Consider the following 22,013-nt stretch of genomic DNA (forward strand, 5'->3'; position numbering starts at 1 on the left):
GCATTGTAGTCAGGCAAACGTCCAGTTACAATTATTACTCTTCAACAATAATTAATTGACCATGTAGGTATCAACGCATAAAGGGGCATCATTGCATCGTATACAGAGACGAAATCCGAGTTCAATTCTGATTTCTGACCAACAAAGGCGACACGAGCCAATTTATCTTCGGCTCGAGACACACAAGAAACTGTGCTAATGCACTTTGCAATACTTGAGGGGAATAAATAATACGCGGCATAGGCGCCCGACCAGTCGGGCCGGTTCGACCGACCCCTCCCGCGCGCTGCTCGAACAGCTGACTGGCTCAACAACAAAGAGATACACCATCACCCTACACAGACATGCATACTCTCCTGTTTGTTTTTAGTATCGATTAATAATCTTAAGCTAATGTGTTACTAATTCTGTAGAGTAATGGAGCATTGAGCGAGCTATATATATTATGTATAGCAATGAAATACGTTGTGAAATGATTAGGTATTTCGAGCGCAAAACATTAGTGACCATGAATCCGTCCGTGAAAGGTGAACTCCTAACAATGGGCATACTTGCCTTTCTGTTCATCCAATACAGAAGACCCTCGATTTATTATGCTCGTCGAAACGAATGTCTTTATATGCAATTGTCTTTGTTTCGTTGAGTATCACGGATTCATTTTATATAAGTCAATATCACTTTGTGTCGTAGTTTTCACTATGCGAGTGTTATGGGTTTGCAAACAATCACGACACGATTATTGGGGAAAATATTGATTTTGTAAGTACTGTATAGTCTTTGTTTACAATGATAAGGCTTTTACGTGTTATTTACATCACTTTTCAGTGGCCTGCGAACGTGATAATCGTTGCACTGCCTGCGCACTTTAATTGCGCTGCTGCGTCAAAAACAGACGGCTGAGAAACGAAAGCAAACTCGTTATTTTGTTTCGTACTATTTTTTGTCTCTATCACTAGCCTAGATCGGTGCATCGCATTCTGTTCTGTCTCCCTCTATCATTTGACACTTACGTCAAGTATTGCTACCACTCAGTTATGAAATCTCCCTTATGTTCATGGGTAAAATAAAGATAAACATTGCAAAAATAATAATCATTTTGTATTGAAATATAGCAATCATTTTTATCTAATAAACTAAATAATTTTCATAAATTAGGCTACGCTCAAATTAAAAAATAATTGAAACATTTTTCCTTGGGACCAGGGAAATGTAACAGATTTTTTATCAATGAAATTATAAATTAGTGATGCTATAAAGTGACATTTACAAAAATATTTAAAAATAGAAATAAATTTATGATGCGTCTATATCACCATTTCCAATATTTCAGGGAATTGAATATGATATGGCAACATATTTTTGCCAATTGACCTGTATCCAGACACAATTAGATGAAATGGTTTCATAAAAAATGTAATGGAAAAAAAATCGTTTATTATAATAATAGGTACTATTATGTACATAGGTAGTTACTGGTTTTTAAATAATAAATACATACATACATAATATTACATTAGAGGATTTTATACTGAATCTTAAAAAGTAATTTTATAAATGTAATGAATGGGATAAAAAATTTAAACTGCCACATAGATCTCTCAAATATCTAGCCCATAGGTATTTAAATTTTGTTGATTTGATGTTATTTGATTATAATATACCTACAAAAATGGTGCATGTGTGATTTTACACATTATTATTATCTACTTATGATCAGTGAAGCAGATTTCATACTACAGCTTTGTGTCATTTTATTTTTTATTGGTAAGTATCAAGGTAAGGATAAATTAGGATCATACCAATATACATATTATATTGCAAAATAAGGTACTCACAACTCATGAGTAACTGAACTTACAATGATTTTAAACTTTTGATATAATTTTATTGTTTCAGAAATGAAAACCTTCCAAAAATACCTACATGGGTGAAACCCGAACGAGAGGCAAGAATAAAATGAAAACACAATAACTACATGCATCAGTACTTAAGTTTTTATTATATCACAAGTAATATTATATACAAATTATGAGCGTTATGTGGTTTTCTGCCAGAACTTCGCCGAATTGCGCGGTGTTTTCCCCTTGCCAGAGTTCTTCTTTGGCGCCGAATGAGATTCACTGCCGCCGCCGGGCGCAGATTCGTCATTCTCTGCTTGCGTCTTTAATGTTTTCTTTATGTACATTATCTGTGGAAATTTGACAGGTTTAGAAATAAAAAAATTGACATAATGCAATTAAATAGATACTGTGGAAAATTTTATGTTAATGGCTTTTGAATTGTTTTTGTTATGTTTTCCTAAACTAGATCAAAATTAGACGACTGAAGGGAACATCTTGACCCCTACACTATTCAAAGAATAATTTGGAATAAAACATCTGATTATTTTTTTCAAAAATGTTTTTGGGAAAGCTCATTTCTAAGAAGTCTTTGGGCTGCCACACATTAATGCATAAGATAAGTCCTTTTAGGAGAAGCTTCAGATTTACGGCATCTAAATTGTGGAATGACCTACCCATCCCTTTTGAAAATAAAAATGCGCCATCATGAAAAGAAGATCTGATGCCGCAACCGCGATAGGATAATTTTTATTAATTACTAGCGGTCCGCCCCGGCTTCGCCCGTGGTACATATTTATGTTTTCTCTACATAAGAACCATCCTGATACTTCAAGGAATATAATAAAAAAAGAATTATCGAAATCGGTCCACCCGTTCTCGAGTTATGCGCTTACCAACACATTTTGCGATTCATTTTTATATTATAGAGAAGATATCAAAATGTGAATTTATATGTATAGATTTAATTTTTTCTTTTACCTACCTTGTTTAGTTTCTAAGGAGTTTATAATAGATCCATATTATAATATTATAATTTAAATTTATACCTAATTTTAAGGGCCGTTTGAAAACCAGCGCACTTTTGGACATCGATAGCTGAGACGCAGCCTTTTGCTTCTTTGTGAGATTCTTTGTTAGATCTACGACCTATAACGTAGCCACTTTGTATGAGAAGCAATAAATGACTTTTTGTTTTATTCTTTATATTATTAGGCTAAACAAGTAAATTATTGAGAGGAAATAAATGTTTCTATTTGCCTACTTGTTTTATTTTAAGAAAGTACTATTTATAACAGTTAAAACATAATAATTAAAATTTGGCACTGCATTTCAGGAATTGAAACATGCCATGTGACTGAATATGCTGGCTGAAAACCACAAGCCTTGTATTTGTTCAGCAATATGTCTAATGAAGTATCTGCATGCATCTCAAGTAATGGTAGGCTTTTTCTCCTTACAAGTAACCTCTTTCGGACAAGCTATTACCAACATTTTTTGTAAAATAAAAGAGTTATTCAACATAATATCTTCTTGACAGAAAAAAACAAGTCTTGTATATATACCTCTACCTCTACTCTTGACCACCTCCTTGGTACAGTGGTTAACGCGTGAGCGTAGCACCGAGGGGTCCTGGGTTCGATTCCCGGTGGAGACGAAGAAAAAAAAATGTCTCGGTCTGGCAGGACACAGAAGGCTGATCACCTACTTGTCCCTAAAGAAAATCGATCAGTGAAACAGATTTATAATGCATCTGCCCCTTACCCCACTAGGGGACATGGGACTTCACATATATACCTCTTGATCAATCCCCTGCTGGTGTCGTATAGCCCTCTGCTTGTGATTGTTGGCTCGCACAATATGCCTATCCACAGATATGAGCACAGCCTCGCAGGCATTGCACCAGTCAGCTAGAACGTCTGCGATCGCCGCTGCGTCCTCTTGCCTCGCGTCGCGTCCGAGAGCAACGTCTACTTCTACGCGTTTGCACTCTTGATCCAGTTTACCGTGGATTATATCTGTAATTATAAGGGAGGTGTAAATACCGCTTTCATATTTGAGGGTTGTTTTTGGGCCAATCTGTTCAAATCTGTTCCCATACGGCAAATATAATTTAAAAATATACGTAAATTCTCTTTTCTAGATACTTTTTAAATTTTTAATAAATATATAATTCTAGATAATTTTTTTACATTTTTTTAGGATCACTAAAACGTCTATACTTTATGATCCTTGTGGAAAAAATTTACCCTTGCCTTTTGCCTTCATGAACACTAGATTTAAAAAAACAAAAAGGTGTAAATTTTAAGTAATGTTGTAAAGCTGAAGAATTTGTTTGGTTGAATGTGCTAATCTTAGGAACAACTGGTTCAATAAATATTTAGTCCATTTGCAGAAGAAGACTGAATTTTATAACATAGTGGTAGTAGCAATTGGAGTGAAGCAGCAATAAATATATTGAAAATGACGAAATATTTTGATTTGGGATGTGTTAAAATTGCAAATGTATCAAAAGTTGTAAGATATACAATTGATAAAAGTATAAAATTAAGGCTGTAGTCAAATAAAATCTTTAATGAATTCTACATGATATTAGATCTACAAAGTACATACCTGCATATATTGCTTCTATGATTAAATCCTCTAAGTCCCTAACGTTTTTGATATCCAACTCTTTAAGCAGCACACTGTATGGGATGCATTTCTCTTGCGTAGCTAATGTGGCGATTGTGAGATGCTGCAGCTTCTTGCACTGTGCGGGAGTTAACTCCAAGTATTCAGCCTTATTTTCAAGATAGTCTTTGTAAGTTCCATATGCAAAGAGATTTAGTGTTTTCAAATGTTTGGCGTAGGGTCCGGTTTCAAGCTGTAAATGGTATAGTTTAGGATTAGTGGATGTGTATTTTATTGTTTCCTATCCTTATTCATGATAAATGCATTTTTTAGATTGATTTGTGAAATAACAGTCTTTATTGTTTACTTTGTGTTCTTGCGTGATATCTTTCCAATTAGAAAACTATTTCGCAACAGGTTAGTGAAAATAATTATGAAATCTATGTATTTAATGAAACCTACGTACATTTAAACGGTTTTTTTTTTGATGGATGGGAATTTGTAATGTCATTTAAATAAATATGTACAGAAAGAGCGAGCGCGCACGAGCAACTTTGTCTCCGCAACTATTTTGTCTCTCCCATCAATTTGTATGGGGAGTTGCGTCGCTACGTGCGCGCATTTTCATACTGGCCTATAGGTGGGAGAGACAAAATAGTTGTGGGGCAAAGTTGCTCTTGCGCGCTCGCTCAAATACTACAAGCATTGTTTCAATAATCATAATATAACACTAAATGCGTAGATTCAGTTCATTCTTTAAATAACAGTAAAAAGTTCTTAGAAATAACATTCGAAGCGGTCGAAACAAAGACAACTAACCTCTTTGATATTTGGCATTTCTAATAACTCTCCAAATACATGTACTCCCGGTGCTTCGAGTACTTGTTTGATCAATTCTGCGCATCCTGATCCCTTAGCGCCTTTTGCTAGTAGTACAAATTGTTCTAAAGGGTGGTTTGTTGCTACCGATAGAAGAGATGATGGCTCGTCCCTGTCCATCGACATAGGGTTCATAGTGATTGTGTGATTTTATAGCAGACTAAATCTCAATATTGGCAAATTAATGCAACATAAAATAATATAAAATGTTATAGAGATTATTGAAAATATTCAATTTTATAAGCAATTTACGTAAAATAAGAACTCTTTCTGTTATAATGACATTTTGTGATTTTGACAGTAATCTCAAGTTCGTCCGTCACAACTGACAAGTTCGTTTTCATCTGTGGTTTTCATCACCTACAGATAAAAAATAATTTATGGACTTGAAACTTGGAGAAGAAAATCACGTAGCATTTAAATTTATTTTTGTACTTGCAGTTATTCAATAAAATTCACGTTATAAATATATATTTATAATGCATGTTTAATAATGAACATTATCTGTTCAAACACGGCAAATATAATTTAATATAAATATGCGAAACGCTCTATAATTTTAATTTTAATTTTACAGAGCATTTTAAATATTTATTAAATAATTTTATATTTTTTTTAGGATCACTTAAACGTCTATACTTTATGATCCTTGTGGGAAAAATTGACCCTTGCCTTCATGAACACTAGATTTAAAAAAACAAATACCAAAAACAATAAAATGGCGTCCGGGTTTTTGTGTGTGCGATAATGTAATTGTTTTGTATGAAATCAATTAAATTAATCGAATACGGTAGTTTTTACTATATTTTATGGTGTGAACATAAAGAAAGATGTGTTGTTTAATGTTTATAAAGTAATGCAACATAACTTTAATTAGAGATTACGTGCGTGTCAATGCAGTCTATAGCGTCCTGTGCCGCCTTTTTATTAAGTTGATAAGCTTTTATTACCAATTAAACAAGACGGTTGTTAAAAAAGTGCAGCAAAATATGTTATGTATATTGTATTAATTATATTTTACATCAAAAGTGCCTGTTTCGGCGGTCTGATTGACGGGTGCATTGCGCTTGTGTGCTAGTGGTTGTGAAAGCGTACATGATTATAATGGCAAAACTGTCATGACAGTACTGTTTACTTGTGAGGTGGACTTGTGTTGGTTTGTTTATTTTTCGATGCGGTGAGAAATTGTAATTTGTGAAAATGTGTATGCCAACACCGACTAATGTCTCCGGATTCGCGTATTCGTGGGGCTTTACGAGCTCCGCGGACCTTACAAAAGGTGAAGTGGACACACCAAGCAGTTTAAGTTATACTCTGGGGAATACGGTGAGGTTTAACAATGAATTTCAATTATTTATGCCATACATAAGATTAAAATTTGAGATTTTTTGCGATATAGAAATATATTTCCAATAGGAACTTTATTATTTTAAGTTTTTAAGTAAATATAAATCATGCATATTTGATAAATGAAACAAACAGTATACATATAGACAAATTAAATTTCTAAGTTATCAATTCCACAATTATTATAATAACAAACATTTTGTTACTAATAGGTACCTAACATAGAAATCATAGCAAATAAATTAGCATCACAGTTCTATAGGTCTATATTAATTATAAAGGTATTATAAGGAAAAATGTATATATTTCAGGTATCCCCAGAAACAACGCTAACTGTGATGGCCCACAAAACTCCGCAAGTTCAAGAAAAAGTTGGTACAGTGGTAGCATCTAATGCTGCGGCACAAGTCACCAGGGTGGTCACTACAGGGACCCCGGGCAGTGGGCGGAGAGCCATGTTTGTGTTAAATGAGGCTCCAACGCACACAATAAACAGAGTGTCGCAGCAGAACCAGACTGCGACTATCCAGAGTGAGTGTAAGGATCTTTCAATGTTTTCTATAATAGTAGTTAAAAGTTGAATTCAATCAATTTTATGGAAAGTACTTTCAAGTTCAGTTAACATGCTAATTTTATTTGGAATCTAAACTTGGCTGGTTAGTAAAGTTTAAAAATAATATTAGAATTTTATTTTTACTTCCTTACATGCACATAACTACTCATCTGAACAATCTATGTTCTAAAACCATGTATTCTTTATTTACAGGTGCCAATTTAGCTTCAAAACCGTTCATGACGCCCATAGGTCCTATACAATTAACGGCGGAAGAATGTAATGAAATTTTAATGAAAAGAGCACTTCAAGCTCAAGGCATTGCCACTCCAGTGATAGATGCGTCGCAGCTTAACCAAACATTGTTGAATGGAGGCTTGAAGGGTTTAGCCGAGGTAACTACACAGCAGAACCAGCAAGATAATATTCAAACAACGGTCCACCAGCATCATTTGTTACACACGAAACAGGAACCTGGAACGGCTAATAATTCACCAAAAGTAAGTATTAATCAAAGATATAATATAAGTAATATTATTATAATTATATTGCAATTTTTTATTGAAACTTGTATCAGACAATTATTCAGATGTGCATCATTAATATATTATACAATGTAATGCTACTAAACAGTTTCTAATAAGTTTTTGCATAAAAATGTTTTTATATAATTTATGTGACAAATTCAACCTGTAATATTTGGTACTATTATTATTATTAATTTACATACCTGTAATAAATGATAATCATATTATGTATTGATATTTTGATAACACTAATATTGGATGTAGGTATCTGTTTCTTGTTTATTTAATTTACTATCGTTATTGAAAATTTTCCAGTGTACCATTTATAAATTGGCACATAAATCTAACAGTTTGTAATGCAAAAATTCTTAACTTAATGTTTATTCATCAGTTTAACAACAACAAAAAGAGATACATATATAAATTATCTTTTTATTCCACAAATTTTTGAGTAATTTCTTCCCATATATCCCAAATTTTAAATATCCATGTCAAAGTTATTAGTTAACATTCAATTGTATAGTAAGCGAGTATTAGATGGTGTATTCGCAGACGGAGATCATGAACAACACAGTGATGCAAACCCCCGCGGCTCCTGTGAAGGAGCGTCCATATTCCTGCGACGAGTGTGGAAAGTCGTTTCTGCTGAAACATCACCTCACGACTCATGCTAGAGTTCATACTGGTAAGTACTTGAATAAATATATAACTCAATTGAATTAATTTCCAGTTTGCTTGTATGTTGAGTCACTGTTATTTTCAATTTAAACAAAGAATATCAATTACAGATATTACTAGTCTCTACTCAAAAATAATCACTTGTAATATAAGTTTATTAGGTTGTTCGTAAATTATCTTTTCGAAAGTTTTATCTTTACTTTTTTTAAATTGAAAAAAAGAAGTTAGTTACTTGCTATGAAACTGTGAGCTCTATTTCAATGAATATAAAATTGATTTTACTTTTTCAGGTGAAAGACCTCACATTTGCGGGCACTGCGGCAAGGCGTTTGCAAGGAAGCACTGTCTGAATACACACTTGCTCCTGCACTCTGCTGAACGACCGTATCGGTGTCATGAGTGTAAAATGGCGTTCACACTCAAACATCATCTCGTTACGCATTCTAGGGTATGTTGTTTATGATATGTCATTAATTCATTTTGTTTATTATGAATTTATCTTAAAAGTGACAATTTTTTTTCCTAAGTAAACACTAATGTTTATGTTTAATAAATAAAAAAATGTGTGTGGATGCAAAGTACATATATGTCATAAGTGAAACTTCTATGCCACATTCGCCCTTTCTCTGTCTCCTAATCAATGTCAAATTGTCAACCATTCTCTTCGTCTTTTCCGAAAGACATTTTCGTCTATTGCACTATCTATGTGACGGTAATATTATTATTGCGATTGCATTCATAAACATTGCCGAAAGAAGTTTAAAAAGAGCCTCATTTTGTTGAATTAAAATTTCGACAATGGCACTAAAAACTTGACAAACATATTTCTAAAAGAAGTCTAGTTGCTCAACAAAATGTTTAAGTTTGTTTTCGTATGTGTACAGGTGCACAGTCGCGACCGTCCGTTCGTGTGCGGCGAGTGCGGGCGCGGGTTCCCGCTCAAGCGGCACCTCGTCACGCACAGCAAGTACCACGCGGGCGAGCGGCCCTTTGTGTGCAATGATTGTGGGGAGAGCTTCGCGCAGAAGGTATATACCACTAATTGCACCATATATTACAACCATTTAAATATGTAAAAATACTTACACATGTCCCAGGAAATTATTAATTTGCTGCTATAATTATAAGTTGTATTAGCAGTAAATGAACAAATTATTCATTTACTGCTTAATGCTTTGAACTTCTTGTAATAAAGGTGGATCTTGTGAAGTTTTCTTTTGACGTGACAACGTCTTATAATTCGATAGAGCCGGCTGCAAGCACGAAAAAACATTACTCATGCGGCGTTACTTCGCTCTGAGGCGTTCCATAGGCTTGAAGTGCAAGCGAGAGCGCGGAACGAGCGACAAAGAAGCTTAAGACGTTGTCACGTTCAACTATCGTCAGTAAACCAACTTTACAGACAACCAATTTTTTTTTGTAATATTTTTTATTTTACTACAGATTTAGACAGCTTTTTCACTTGATAAAAAGCGATAAGGATAACTAAGGTGAAGCAAGCTTATATAGAAGGTTTCTATCCAGGGGCCTTAGACAAAGTAACAATTAAAAAACGATAACGAAGTTAGAAAAGGCAAAAATGTATGGGATTGACATACGCCGCGTTAGATCACGTGGTCTATCTAATGTCAATCCCATACATTTTTCCTTTTCTAACTTCGTTATCGTTTTTCAATTGTTACTTTGTCTAAGGCCCCAGATATGTTTTAAAATTTCTGGTCTATAACGAACCTGATGTTTGATATTTAGTTTTTTACATTCAAATAATACTTTTTTAAAGAATATAAACTTACATTTCACCGTTCCAGGAGCACCTAGTAATGCACAGCCGTTTCCACGGGTCGCTCTCACCATTCGTGTGCCCGGACTGCGGAGTGGCTTTTGCCCGAAAGTTCCAACTTGTGAACCACGGGCGGGTGCACGGGCGAGTGCCGCACGCGTGCCCCGTGTGCGGGAAGGAGTTCCTGCAGAAACGCACCCTGGTCGCACACTTGAAGTGAGTAAGCGAGAAAATAGAAATTATTTATTTATTTATTTTATTTTAAACACTTTATGGTGCAAATATAACAATAGTAGGTAAAAACTTAAGCTAGGACATACAACACAGAAGGCGGCCTTATTACTAACAAGTAATCTCTTCCAGGCAACCAACAGATTGTGTGAAAAGCAATAATTATTTATTACGCTGTACTTATGTACAGCGGAGGTAGGTAAAAAGTTAAACATAAATAGATGATACTAAAAATACATATACTTACACACTAATATAAGATATAATATACCACTAATATAAGATATAATATATAAATTAACTAGGAACACTTAAAGAAAGCTATGTGGACAGGGCAGCGAGTAGATTATGAGAGCACCTGAAGAAAGAACTTTGAAAAACTTGCAATAAAACACTGGAAAAAATACCAAACAAACAAACAACAGGCAGAGCCAGGTCGAGCTATAAAATAAGAAAAACTTAAAAAGTAACTGGCTGGGTGAAGCAGAAAATATATTAATGTTTATCAATGGTTTGGAAAGCAGTTTCTAAAGACGGGAGGTAGCATGAAATTTCTTTATTAATCCCTTTTCAGACGCGTGTGCATTGCTTTCAAAAAGGCGATTCTGCCACTTTATTAGTGCACTGCATTTCTTGATCCCTAAAAATATACCATTACCAATAATAATCGTAAGAAACAAATAAATATTTTCATGTGGAACAGTAATTTTAAGTTACAGTTAATGCTGAAAAAGTGAAATATTGTAATTATTTTCTTTTACAGAATGCACACAGGAGAAGACACAGTCGCGTGTCTAGAATGTGGTGAAGCGTTCAAGTGCAAGGGGGACCTGCAACAGCACTGCAAGATGACTAGACACTGTCTCACGTCGTCGCAACAACAACAACAACAGCAGCAACAGCAACACCAGCAGCAGCAACAACAGCAACAGCAGCAGCAACAACAGCAACAGCAACAACAACAGCAGCAGCAGCAACAGCAGCAGCAACAACAGCAGCAGCAGCAACAACAACAGCAACACCAGCAACAGCAAACAGTAATAAAACAAGACGATTTTAAGCCACAGATTGTTCAGGTGTGTATTTTTTATTATATTTTATTTCTGGCATGGTTTTGGCAAAAATAATGACTTGTTAAAAGATTATAAAATTTTATAATATGCCGTAGCAAAAAAAAAACACGTTTAATTTTTTAACTATAATTTCAGGTTATCGGTGCTGATGGGCAAATATTAAGTGAGAAAACAACACCGGGATATGCCTGTCCTGAGTGCGGTTCCTGCTTTAATACCAAGGTTTGTGATGCATTCGAAAATAACATTGTATTTATTTACTTATTTTATACTTAAAATTATTAATGCAAAAGTATGTTTGTCTGTTCATCTCTCTTTCACGTTGCAACGAAAGGATTTTTTGACATGAGTGTAGCAAAGTATTTTTTTACCAATGCAATTTTATTATACGATTGAAGCTGCAAAAGGCAGTCCTTATGAATTGAAAGACTTCCTATGTATTTAATTCGCTATTCAGTATGTAACAAGTGATAAAAGTTATTTGTATGATAACGCAGGAGGCGCTATCGCTGCACGTGCGGCTGCACGCGGGCGACCGCACGTGCGTGACGGACCTGTGCGCGCTCACCGCCGCGCTGCAGCCCGGCCTCGTCGCGCACGCCACGCACAGTGAGTATTGCATGTGTCGCTCACCAGGCGCCGCGCTGCACGTGCGGCTGCACGCGGGCGACCGCACGTGCGTGACGGACCTGTGCGCGCTCACCGCCGCGCTGCAGCCCGGCCTCGTCGCGCACGCCACGCACAGTGAGTATTGCATGTGTCGCTCACCAGGCGCCGCGCTGCACGTGCGGCTGCACGCGGGCGACCGCACGTGCGTGACGGACCTGTGCGCGCTCACCGCCGCGCTGCAGCCCGGCCTCGTCGCGCACGCCACGCACAGTGAGTATTGCATGTGTCGCTCACCAGGCGCCGCGCTGCACGTGCGGCTGCACGCGGGCGACCGCACGTGCGTGACGGACCTGTGCGCGCTCACCGCCGCGCTGCAGCCCGGCCTCGTCGCGCACGCCACGCACAGTGAGTATTGCATGTGTCGCTCACCAGGCGCCGCGCTGCACGTGCGGCTGCACGCGGGCGACCGCACGTGCGTGACGGACCTGTGCGCGCTCACCGCCGCGCTGCAGCCCGGCCTCGTCGCGCACGCCACGCACAGTGAGTATTGCATGTGTCGCTCACCAGGCGCCGCGCTGCACGTGCGGCTGCACGCGGGCGACCGCACGTGCGTGACGGACCTGTGCGCGCTCACCGCCGCGCTGCAGCCCGGCCTCGTCGCGCACGCCACGCACAGTCAGTATACTAGTTATTTTATGCCATTGGGATATACATATGGAGACGACACCGCCTACATCACAATACAATACAATACAAAATTCTTTATTTAACACACACAATACACATACAGAAGAAAAGAAAAGAAAAGAGAAAAATGTTTGTGGTTTTATGAAACCACGGTAAAAGTGAAACCTAGGTACAAAATTATCGTATTTGTACGATAATTATCGTACGGTTCGACCGTCACGCGACATGCGCTACACAAACCAAAAAGTTTGAGACGATGTAATAAAAGTTTCACTTTAAAAACATATAAAACAGATACAACATGTACTCACTTATGTTCCGCTCAACATAAGCCATATGGCTTAACTGCACGCTCATTTTTTATTTGTTTTAAAGTGAAACGCATCAAATATGCCTTCGTGTGTGTTACGATATTGCACAAATAATACGGAAAAGTGACTAACATAACTTTTCATCGGTAAGTACCTAACTAGATAATAATTTTTAAAACTTAGTTAGAGCAGAAAAATGGCGCACAGATTTTGTTCGTGGTGTCTCCTCCATACGTAGTAATATTATCTCAATGTTTTATGCTCGTAATTTGATCAACAGCTTTTTACGTGTGTGGTGTCATGCGCAATTTCATGATAAAAACCATTGGTGAAAAGCTGCAGCTGTTTTCACCGTAAAAACGCCCAACAACGCGAATCGATTCGTGTTGCCAAGATAAGGTAACTTCTTGTACGTTCCCTTATTATCTCTACGCCTACGATCAAGATAATCATCCGATCATACAAACAATAATATTTCTGCTACCTATCCTTAAATCCGCATGACATGAGATTTGTGAAGTAAATAATTAAATATTTTATTTTACTTTTACAGATCAACCGATCCAAATTATATCTTCAAATCACCCCAGTAATGTTGTTCACACGCAAGTCATAGCTACGGTAAGTTTTATATAAAATCTTTAAAATATATAATGATTATTTATTTGTGTATAGAATTGGTAATTTATGTCTCAAATTTTTTATAGAATCACCATATAACACCGCCGCGGCCAAAGTTACATTTCTGCGTGGACTGTGGGAAAGGATTCGCAGCGAAACACGGCTTGTTAGCGCATCATAGACGGTAAGGAAATATCTTATGCTCTATTTTACATTCAATAAAATATTTAATTCAATAGTCATATTTATTAACATTTTTTATTTTGTAATGAGAGACGTGTTTTTTTAGTGAACTAAATACATATTATGTTATATTCAATTTATTTAATAACGAATTAATTTACTCACAAAGTACAACTTCAATATTAGACACTTAAATGTTTCTTTTAACTCAGTATTTACAAAAAATAGTTTTTGATCACTCGCATTGTAATCTTAATATATATATAAATCTCGTGTCACAATGTTTGTCCTCAATGGACTCCTAAACCACTTAACTTATAATAAAATTCGCACACCATGTGCAGTTCGATCCAACTTGAAAGATAGGATAGTTTTTATGAAAAAAAACGTAAACATGTAGGTACCACGGGCGAACCCGGGGCGAACCGGGGCGAACTAAGCTGTTAATAAGTTTTTCTTAGATATTTTTTTTCTAAAATTACATTGAAATAATAATAAATGAAATACAATGTGACGTCAGTCACCCGGACGGCAGCTGCACGCTCCGCTCGCACGTGTGCGACCAGTGCGGCAAGGCGTTCTTCCAGAAGAACCACCTCATGCTGCACCAGCGCCAGCACATGGACCTGCCGCCCAGGAATGTAAGACAGTTATAAATTTATTATTATGAGATTATAGTTTTGTTTTTGGCCAACACTGTGGTATGATTTTTTTTTTGGATGGTCCGTGAGATGATTTGTTTTGGGGCTGTTATATCTGATTACCTATACGTTTTATGTAATGCATAATAAATAAATATAATTCTTGATGCTTAAGTATGATATGGATATGAAAGTTAAATTAGTATTGTACTGTTTTTTTTAGTATTTCGTATGGTTTTACCCGCATTGCTAAATGTTTAAATGGACTATGACTATATTCTTGATAAATGGACTATCTAACAGTGAAATAATCTTCGGTATTAAATAGCCCTTTTATCGAGGAAGGAAAACCGTCTGACACAGCTAGTGTAGTAACGTACCTAACGTCATATAAAACATATAAATAATTGTATCTAGCTCCACTCGCAGACGCAAACGCAAAGCCAGCAGCAGCAAGTGACGCAAGTGCCGCAGCGCGTGACGCAAGTGACGCAACAGGTGCAGGTGTCGCAGCAACAACAGCAGCAGCAGCAACAAGCCGCGCAACAGGCGGCACAACAGGCCGCGCAGCAAGTGGCGCAGCAGGTGCAGCAACAAGTTGCGCAACACGTGCAGCACCAAGCGATGGAGATGGATGAGCAGCCGGCGCATATACAAGTTGTGAGTAACTGTTTTGTAAGGGGCTTTTTATGTCAGAGCAAGCAAAGGGGTAGGTATCGTAGCAACAGCAGCATGTTTATTGTATAATTCGGTCAGATAAAGAATGGGTTTGAAAATATCCGCTTTCCTATTTGTCTCTCGCTCGCTCAATATTTCCGACAAAGAACAGTTTGACAGTAGAGCGACGACATTTTTAATATCTTTTTTCTTTCGGAAATTAAATATTATGCAGCAGACAGGAAAAAAGTGCCACTACAGTTGGGTAAGATGAGCATTAAAATTGTGACACAAAGTATAGGTGCGTTTTTGTTTGATATCAGATTTATGGTATTTCCCGCAAAGTCAACACAGAAAGGTCGAACTATACAGATTATTTCTACAAACTAGTTATTTAGGCCAATAAAATCATCTTTGACATACTTACTAAATTACTAATTTTACCAACCCTCAGGTAACAAACCGTTCAGGCCAAGTGATCGGCAACCAGATAGTAGTAGGTGCGGTGGGTGGTAGACGCTTGCTACCGTCGCAGTTGCACATCGTGTCCCGAGATGGGAAGCCAATACACCACCTTACCAAGCGGGATGGGTATGTATATGTTTATTTTTGAAGTGAAAACTTCTTTAGCGGCGTTGAGCACTATTTCTGTAATGGGTATAAAATCTTAAACTCGCGTCAGGACACGTGACCTGATCGAAAAAGCGTAAGACGGATACCATTCCAAAATATCAAACATGCTGAACGTTAATAATCAAGTTTTCACTTCTGCCGGCACTCCCCCAGTGCAACCCGTCTTTTTTTATTTAGTGTTGTTTGTGGGTGGGTTTTGTGTTTATTTATGGTATACCACACAAAAATTAGTAATGATGCTGTTTTACTTTTACTATGATGGATAAACCACAGAAATATACTGTACTTTTTTATATAGTTACAATTTATCAAAGCCTACTGAGACCTATTGAATATACACAAAAACATAATAAGAATTGGTCAAAATATTTTATTGCACCTTTGAATTTTTCTATATAAATGACATGCATTGCACCACTTTTATGATATAAATCCTTTTTTTACTAACAAAATTCTTTTTGGAGTTTCCAGCAACAAAAATTGTTCAATTCATGAAATAAGAATATTTACTTATTATTATATTTGACTTTTCATAGTCCTATGAAAACAAGGAATAGACAATTTTTATCATCTGCCTCATTAACTAAGATCTCTATATTTATATTTACATATTTTTTCTTTCACAGGAGCGACATAAAAGAGCTAGTAGTGTCCACGGGCAGAGGAACTGGCTTAATCAAATACGAGATCGCAATCCCTCCCCCCACTTCCGTGGTGCAAGTGCAGCAGCTTGACTGAGAGCGGTTCCGCAATTAGCGGGATTGTTAGTTTTATACGTGATTCACGCTATACCGGGAAATAAATGAAACAATATCCATAGGGCATAGACAATTCAGTGCTCGAGCCGGGAATCAGGTGTTACAATATCCACGGGCATAGACAATACAGTGCTAGAGCCGGGAATCAAGTGTTACAATATCCACGGGCATAGACAATACAGTGCTAGAGCCGGGAATCAAGTGTTACAATATTCATAGGGCATAGACAATGCAGTGCCGGGAAATAAAATATTATCCATAGATAATTCAGTGCTCGAGCGGGGAAATAAATGAAACAATATCCACAAGGCGTAGACAATTCAGTGCCAGAGCCGGGAAACAAATCGAACAATATCCATAGACATTTCAACAATGTGCCACAGTTATGCATGAATTATCAGATATGGTCAGGCTTGAATTGTTTCATACAAAAAGTAAAGAATAATGTATGATAGAGTCCCGGATGGTCTTGACAGCCACGGTGTAGCGTATAACATAGCTTTATAACTGCAAGAAGTTAAAGTGTTCATTACCGGGTTAGGGCTTAACAATAAAGTGACAATGGTCTCGATCCATCGAGCAATATTTAGACATGTGTTAATAAAAGTGAAGTGTAGTGTTTTGTGTGATGTACTATGGGAAGTGTCTGTTCTACAGCTGGTCTGCGGCAAGTGTGTGAATGGATCGACGTGATCCTAATGTTCCGCAAAATCACTTATTTTGCGGAACATTAGGACCACGTCAACGTCATTCGATAATACATGTAATTACAATTAAGGATTACCAAAAAGTGAATTCGTACAGCGTTATTATCTTCTTTACTTTGAATGGATTCTCAATAGTGTATTATTATGAATTTGGATAGTTTTCGTTCAACTATACCATTTGAAAAATAGATTTTTTATTTTATTATGACAATGGAGAATTTTTAAAATGTGTTTATAGAGATAACATCAAAATAGTGAATTATATAACATATAATATGTTGACGCCAAATTATAAGCGAATTCTATTGTAGCGGTTTTTTTTTTAATAGAAGTACATTTAAGAGAAACAAGTCCAAATGCTTAAACTTCCACATTGCCTCCATTACTACTTATATCGACAGCAATAATGTGTGTTTGTGTGTATTGGATGTTCTAAAATTTAGAACATTTTGGTGAATGTAAAAAGACGTGTACAGTAGTGTTGAGTAAGTGTAGACGGTTAGAACGTGTAATATTATTGTACATATCAAAGTTTTTAACGGCGTCCAGATTCGCGGTTTTGTATGAACTGTACAATTTAGATGACGTCACGACGTGACGTCATACGCATTTAAGTTTTATTCTATGATTTGACGGCCTCTTCGAATAAGTTTTATGAGTACATAGATTCCTCCGCGGCAGTTATATAGCGAGTGCAATTCGGTTCTAGATCTGAATTATTTATGACAAGCGAATTGATTTATTTTTTACTGGCATAGACAACATATAAAATAGAGGTATATTTGTATAAACAATAGACAAGTGAGTTTTTACCTAATCTAAGTTTGAAAAAGTATATTTGTAAATTACCTTTTCGTATTTTATTTCTACTTATGTAGGTAGTATTTTTTAAGAATTTTTCAAATATTTGGGTTAAAATTGCTTTATATATTTATCTAGTCTGTGATAGGGACTGTCTATGAAAAGGTTATTAATTATTATATTTGAATCGATAAATTGTTTTTGGACGCTAGCTAATTGCCTCTTCACAATTAAATTATTTTCACAATATATTTCATTTGCTTGCTTTCGGACAATGATTTTAAAGTATCCATTCGTAGCAATTAATTCAAAGCCGTAATTATTTGAATTCAATGAAGATGCAATAAAGTTAGCGACAAAACTTATACAAGTGCTTCCGAATGTTCATATATTTTGTAAATAAAGATGAAGACTGATCTAAAGCACTAAATGCATCTCTTCTAATTGCCTTACAGTGAGCGCACACTTTTTTATATATTTTTCGTGTAGGCGGTAAGAAGTTTGTCAATTTTAACTGTGCTACTCAGTGTCCATTTTTATTCACAGAATCGAATTCTATGTTCCCTTGTGGCGCGTTTTCAAGTGACGATTTCATGCAAATACAGGCCTTATTAAAAGCTAACGTAAAATACATTTTTCGGATAACTATTTTGTTCATATTCTCTAGTTTAATATTAACTATAAAATGTGCTTTATTATAAAATGTGAACAGTATTCAATGGACTTACACTTGATCTGATAAAGATGATTGTTCATAACACGGTGAAAACGTGCCTTTAGACAGTATTATGTTTCCTGAAATTTCTATGACACAAATATATACAGTCTACGATGTTTTTGTGTTAATCTCGTAAGCTGTGATATTATTTGTGCTGATTTATCGATATGTTGATTCTTAATGTTGTTTGCCATTTACTTACAGTGTAAATATATAGTGGATATCTATAATTTTTATATTAAATAAAAAATATACATAATTAACTTGATTTTTATTTTTACCCATTTCACTAGCCCTCTTCCATAACCATATCTAATCATCCATACTAATATTATAAATGCGAAAGTAACTCTGTCTGTCTGTCTGTTACTCAATCACGCCTTAACTACTGAACCGATTTGCAGAGAGATATTTTGATACCCGAGAAAGGACATAGGATAGGTTTCATCCCGGAAATCCTACGGGAACGGGTTTTTCTTTGAAAACGCGGGCGGAAAGCTAGTTTTGTATAAATGCAAAAATCTGAGTTTTTTTCGCTTTAACGGCGTTACCACAGAACGGATTTAGATGATATAATATCGCTATTATATATAGGCTATACAACAGGCTATTTTTAATAAGCCCCTATAAGCATGTGGGTGAATTTATATGACACAGTGACACACTAAAATTTTCGAAACTACCGGATTTTTGATAGTAATTAATAAAGGGAAAGTGGGTGTATGAAAAGAAAATACAATGCATTCTGTAGATATGGTTTTATTCACAGTTCGTAAACAGATGACTTTTTGATGCTTAGATGGAAATGTATCTTCAAGGTAAACCTGAAAACAGCAAAAAATATACTTATTATTAACATATCACATTTTTGGCAACATAAAGATAATTAGGCAAAATTATATATTTTTTTAATTCAATGAAATCTTATGTTTACTGCATCGTTTATCGTTATTACGGTAGCTCATATTATTATATACGGGGTCAAAGGTTAAATCTAAATGCACTACGGGGTAGGTATTATGTTTATCTACAAAATGTACATCTATATTACTTGCTCTGTGATGTACATTACATAATGTGTAACGCAGTGTGCAACTTGCCATTGATTTCGCCCGCGCCGCGCCGCGGCCGCGAAACACACTTACAGCGTACACATTACAGCGTAATTGCTCGATAGTCGAGAACACTTGATACTTAAAATATTTTTTTTTAATACTACTCCATTGAATGGATTCTATACTTGGCAGTGCTGTACTAACTTATGTGCCGGAATAACATACCTAGATAATTCCTTTTACCCGTGGTCTTGCACATATAGTTAGTACTTTCTATACTCATCTAGTTCCTGTTTTAATTTCTCGTAACAACATCAAAACTAACGGTTCCGACGCTTGCACTCCAAGAGCGCTTCGTTAAAAGCCTCGCACTCCTGCAGGTTCTCGCGGTGCGCTGCACACTGCAGGAACTGTGCGATCTCGTACGCACACGGCCCGCTGGGTTCTGTACCGAGCTCGTAGTTGCGGGGTAGTGAGTGCATCACCTCCTCCCGACGGCGGCCCGTGAACAGGCTGGTGATCGCTTCACCGGCTAAATGACCCTATTTTTGAGATAATGATGATGTACATAGGTACTGGTAGTATTAATAATTAAAAGTTATTACCACAACAAAATATTACTGCCTTTACTAAAAATATAAATTTGGATAAGTAGCTATACATTTTGATATTTTGCTTTTCAAAGAAAGAATCAATAATCTGCGTTATAATTTTTCCTACGCAATCATGCTGTGACTAAACAATACATATATGTACAATATAAAACAGCATGAGATTGCATTAACTCCCAAAAGCATTGTGTTCTATATCTTAATTCTTAAATAATAATACTATTATATTGTAATTTGTACTCAGAAACATTGTTAAGCTTCTGTTAATCTTAAGAAATATTCAATCTTGCTACTTAAAACTGCTGTAACAAGCTGAATTTCTACATATCTATCTGCTAAGCATACTATTGTGCTTCCAATAGTGGGTCATTAATCATTCTAGAACCAATTTCTTGGAATCTATACTATGATATGCGGAGCAATGCGGGTGAAACCGCGGGGCACAGCTAGTCTACTATACGCATACCATAGTGGTGCCAACAGTGACGCCACCAGCCACGGCCGCTGCGTCACGAAACACAGAGCGGCGCGGCATCGGCGTCACCACGACGGTGGGCGGCCGCGTCGGCGCGTGCTGGTCCGCGCGGGAGTAGCGCGAGCGAGACCCACTGGAGTTAGTGGATAGACTATACAGGGTGTCCCACTATTGGTATACAAAGCGCGAAGGAACTTGTAGCTTTGCATACACTGATCACGAAAAAAACAATAACAAAATTACGTCAAAATTTTTTTGCTAATTTTTTCCTGAAAATCCATGTATTCTTCTCTAGCTTCACGCAGCCGGCATATACCGCTTCGCTAATATGAGCATTTTGTCTATGAAAACATAATCATAAACGATAGCTCACGTGCTGGTGGCAAATTTGGACGGGTCGCTTGTGTACGCATAGTTTTAAGAATTCATCTATTTGAAAAAAAAAATGCGTCTGGAATTTTATAAGTATTTTTTATGAACTCAGCGTATGCTATAACCTCCTTTGAGCTTAGTATACCAACAGTGGGACAACCTGTATACTTATTACAGAGATTGGTGGTTGGATAAATACACTTGACTCCAAACTTTATGGCGGCTGTGAATATCGTGCGAGTCGCTGCGCAGAACATAATTTCAGGGACAGTGGGACGGATGGGAGCAGGCTCGACAGGTCTCAAGGTGCAACATGCACCTTGCGACTCGCAGCTAATATCCGAGCCGCCATAATGATTGGCGTCGCCTGTATTAAGGTTGGATGAATTGGTAGACGATGTTTTCATGTGTGATGGTCTTTACCACAGAGCACGGAATTTTATCCTCGCACGCGAGCGGGGACGCGCGCGAAACTCCGTGCTCTGTGGTGTTTGCAAATGTTTCTTATTGCTGGTAATTCTAGAAGGCTATCACTGAATGTTTCTACTACTGTTTTTAATAAATAAGGCAAAAAATATGTGCCCATAATCTTAATAAATGGGGCATTTCTCGTTTATTTGTTGACCCAAATCAGTACAACTTATATTATTATACG

At 36.6% G+C, this 22,013-nt stretch overlaps 4 protein-coding genes across 6 annotated transcripts in view; 1 reads left to right on the forward strand and 3 right to left on the reverse strand.

Moving 5' to 3' along the window:
• The window catches only part of Ypel (Yippee-like), a 73,352-nt gene extending 72,464 nt beyond the window's left edge, over positions 1-888 (reverse strand). Inside the window, exon 1 of one of the 2 annotated variants that reach the window (XM_090108853.1) lies at positions 556-888. The gene's annotated coding sequence lies outside the window, so the exon portion shown is untranslated. The remainder of the gene's footprint in view (positions 1-555) is intronic. The other variant, XM_090108858.1, reaches the window with a different exon arrangement.
• Positions 889-1,972: 1,084 nt separating this feature from the next.
• On the reverse strand, positions 1,973-5,613 carry CSN7 (COP9 signalosome subunit 7). The gene is made up of 4 exons (XM_090108994.1): positions 5,271-5,613; positions 4,452-4,704; positions 3,636-3,856; positions 1,973-2,188 (listed from the first exon to the last, which is right to left on the reverse strand). The coding sequence occupies exons 1-4, from the start codon at positions 5,463-5,465 to the stop codon at positions 2,036-2,038; spliced, it is 822 nt and encodes a 273-aa protein (XP_089965120.1). The 5' UTR covers positions 5,466-5,613; the 3' UTR covers positions 1,973-2,035.
• A 405-nt stretch (positions 5,614-6,018) lies between these two features.
• LOC149903241 (uncharacterized) lies at positions 6,019-19,108 on the forward strand. 2 transcript variants are annotated; one of them, XM_090108464.1, is made up of 16 exons: positions 6,019-6,656; positions 6,989-7,208; positions 7,444-7,730; positions 8,295-8,442; positions 8,726-8,883; positions 9,320-9,463; positions 10,244-10,431; positions 11,210-11,522; positions 11,655-11,741; positions 12,017-12,185; positions 13,680-13,747; positions 13,834-13,931; positions 14,451-14,571; positions 15,001-15,231; positions 15,683-15,819; positions 16,488-19,108. In XM_090108464.1, the coding sequence occupies exons 1-16, from the start codon at positions 6,531-6,533 to the stop codon at positions 16,597-16,599; spliced, it is 2,607 nt and encodes an 868-aa protein (XP_089964590.1). In that variant the 5' UTR covers positions 6,019-6,530; the 3' UTR covers positions 16,600-19,108. The 2 variants fall into 2 exon arrangements, with proteins under 2 accessions (XP_089964590.1, XP_089964588.1); XM_090108462.1 differs by having other exon boundaries at positions 6,020-6,656; positions 6,989-7,214; positions 12,017-12,128; positions 14,989-15,231.
• Positions 19,109-19,593: 485 nt separating this feature from the next.
• Positions 19,594-21,710, reverse strand: LOC149903242 (uncharacterized). The gene is made up of 4 exons (XM_090108905.1): positions 21,678-21,710; positions 20,978-21,154; positions 20,126-20,442; positions 19,594-19,669 (listed from the first exon to the last, which is right to left on the reverse strand). Exons 1-3 carry the CDS (start codon positions 21,708-21,710, stop codon positions 20,221-20,223), a joined length of 432 nt encoding a protein of 143 aa, XP_089965031.1. The 3' UTR covers positions 19,594-19,669; positions 20,126-20,220.
• Between the last annotated feature and the right edge of the window lie 303 nt (positions 21,711-22,013).

Source organism: Colias eurytheme, chromosome 13 (genome assembly GCF_061535395.1).
Source record: "Colias eurytheme isolate Ceu_HAF_F1 chromosome 13, ilColEury1 Martin Lab GWU primary, whole genome shotgun sequence".
Classification (NCBI taxonomy): domain Eukaryota; kingdom Metazoa; phylum Arthropoda; class Insecta; order Lepidoptera; family Pieridae; genus Colias; species Colias eurytheme.

Excerpts from the sequence above, each read along its gene's own strand:
- CSN7 (XM_090108994.1), bottom strand. The coding sequence starts at position 5,465 with ATGAACCCTATGTCGATGGACAGGGACGAGCCATCATCTCTTCTATCG. Across the intron at positions 4,705-5,270 it reads AAATGCCAAATATCAAAGAG|CTTGAAACCGGACCCTACGC; the intron begins GTTAGTTGTCTT and ends TACCATTTACAG. Across the intron at positions 3,857-4,451 it reads CATAGAAGCAATATATGCAG|ATATAATCCACGGTAAACTG; the intron begins GTATGTACTTTG and ends TTATAATTACAG.
- LOC149903241 (XM_090108464.1), top strand. The coding sequence starts at position 6,531 with ATGTGTATGCCAACACCGACTAATGTCTCCGGATTCGCGTATTCGTGG. Across the intron at positions 8,443-8,725 it reads TCATGCTAGAGTTCATACTG|GTGAAAGACCTCACATTTGC; the intron begins GTAAGTACTTGA and ends TTACTTTTTCAG. Across the intron at positions 14,572-15,000 it reads TGGACCTGCCGCCCAGGAAT|ACGCAAACGCAAAGCCAGCA; the intron begins GTAAGACAGTTA and ends CTCCACTCGCAG.
- LOC149903242 (XM_090108905.1), bottom strand. The coding sequence starts at position 21,710 with ATGGCGGCTCGGATATTAGCTGCGAGTCGCAAG. Across the intron at positions 21,155-21,677 it reads TATTAGCTGCGAGTCGCAAG|TGGGACACCCTGTATAGTCT; the intron begins GTGCATGTTGCA and ends GTATACCAATAG. Across the intron at positions 20,443-20,977 it reads TCACTGTTGGCACCACTATG|GGTCATTTAGCCGGTGAAGC; the intron begins GTATGCGTATAG and ends TCTCAAAAATAG.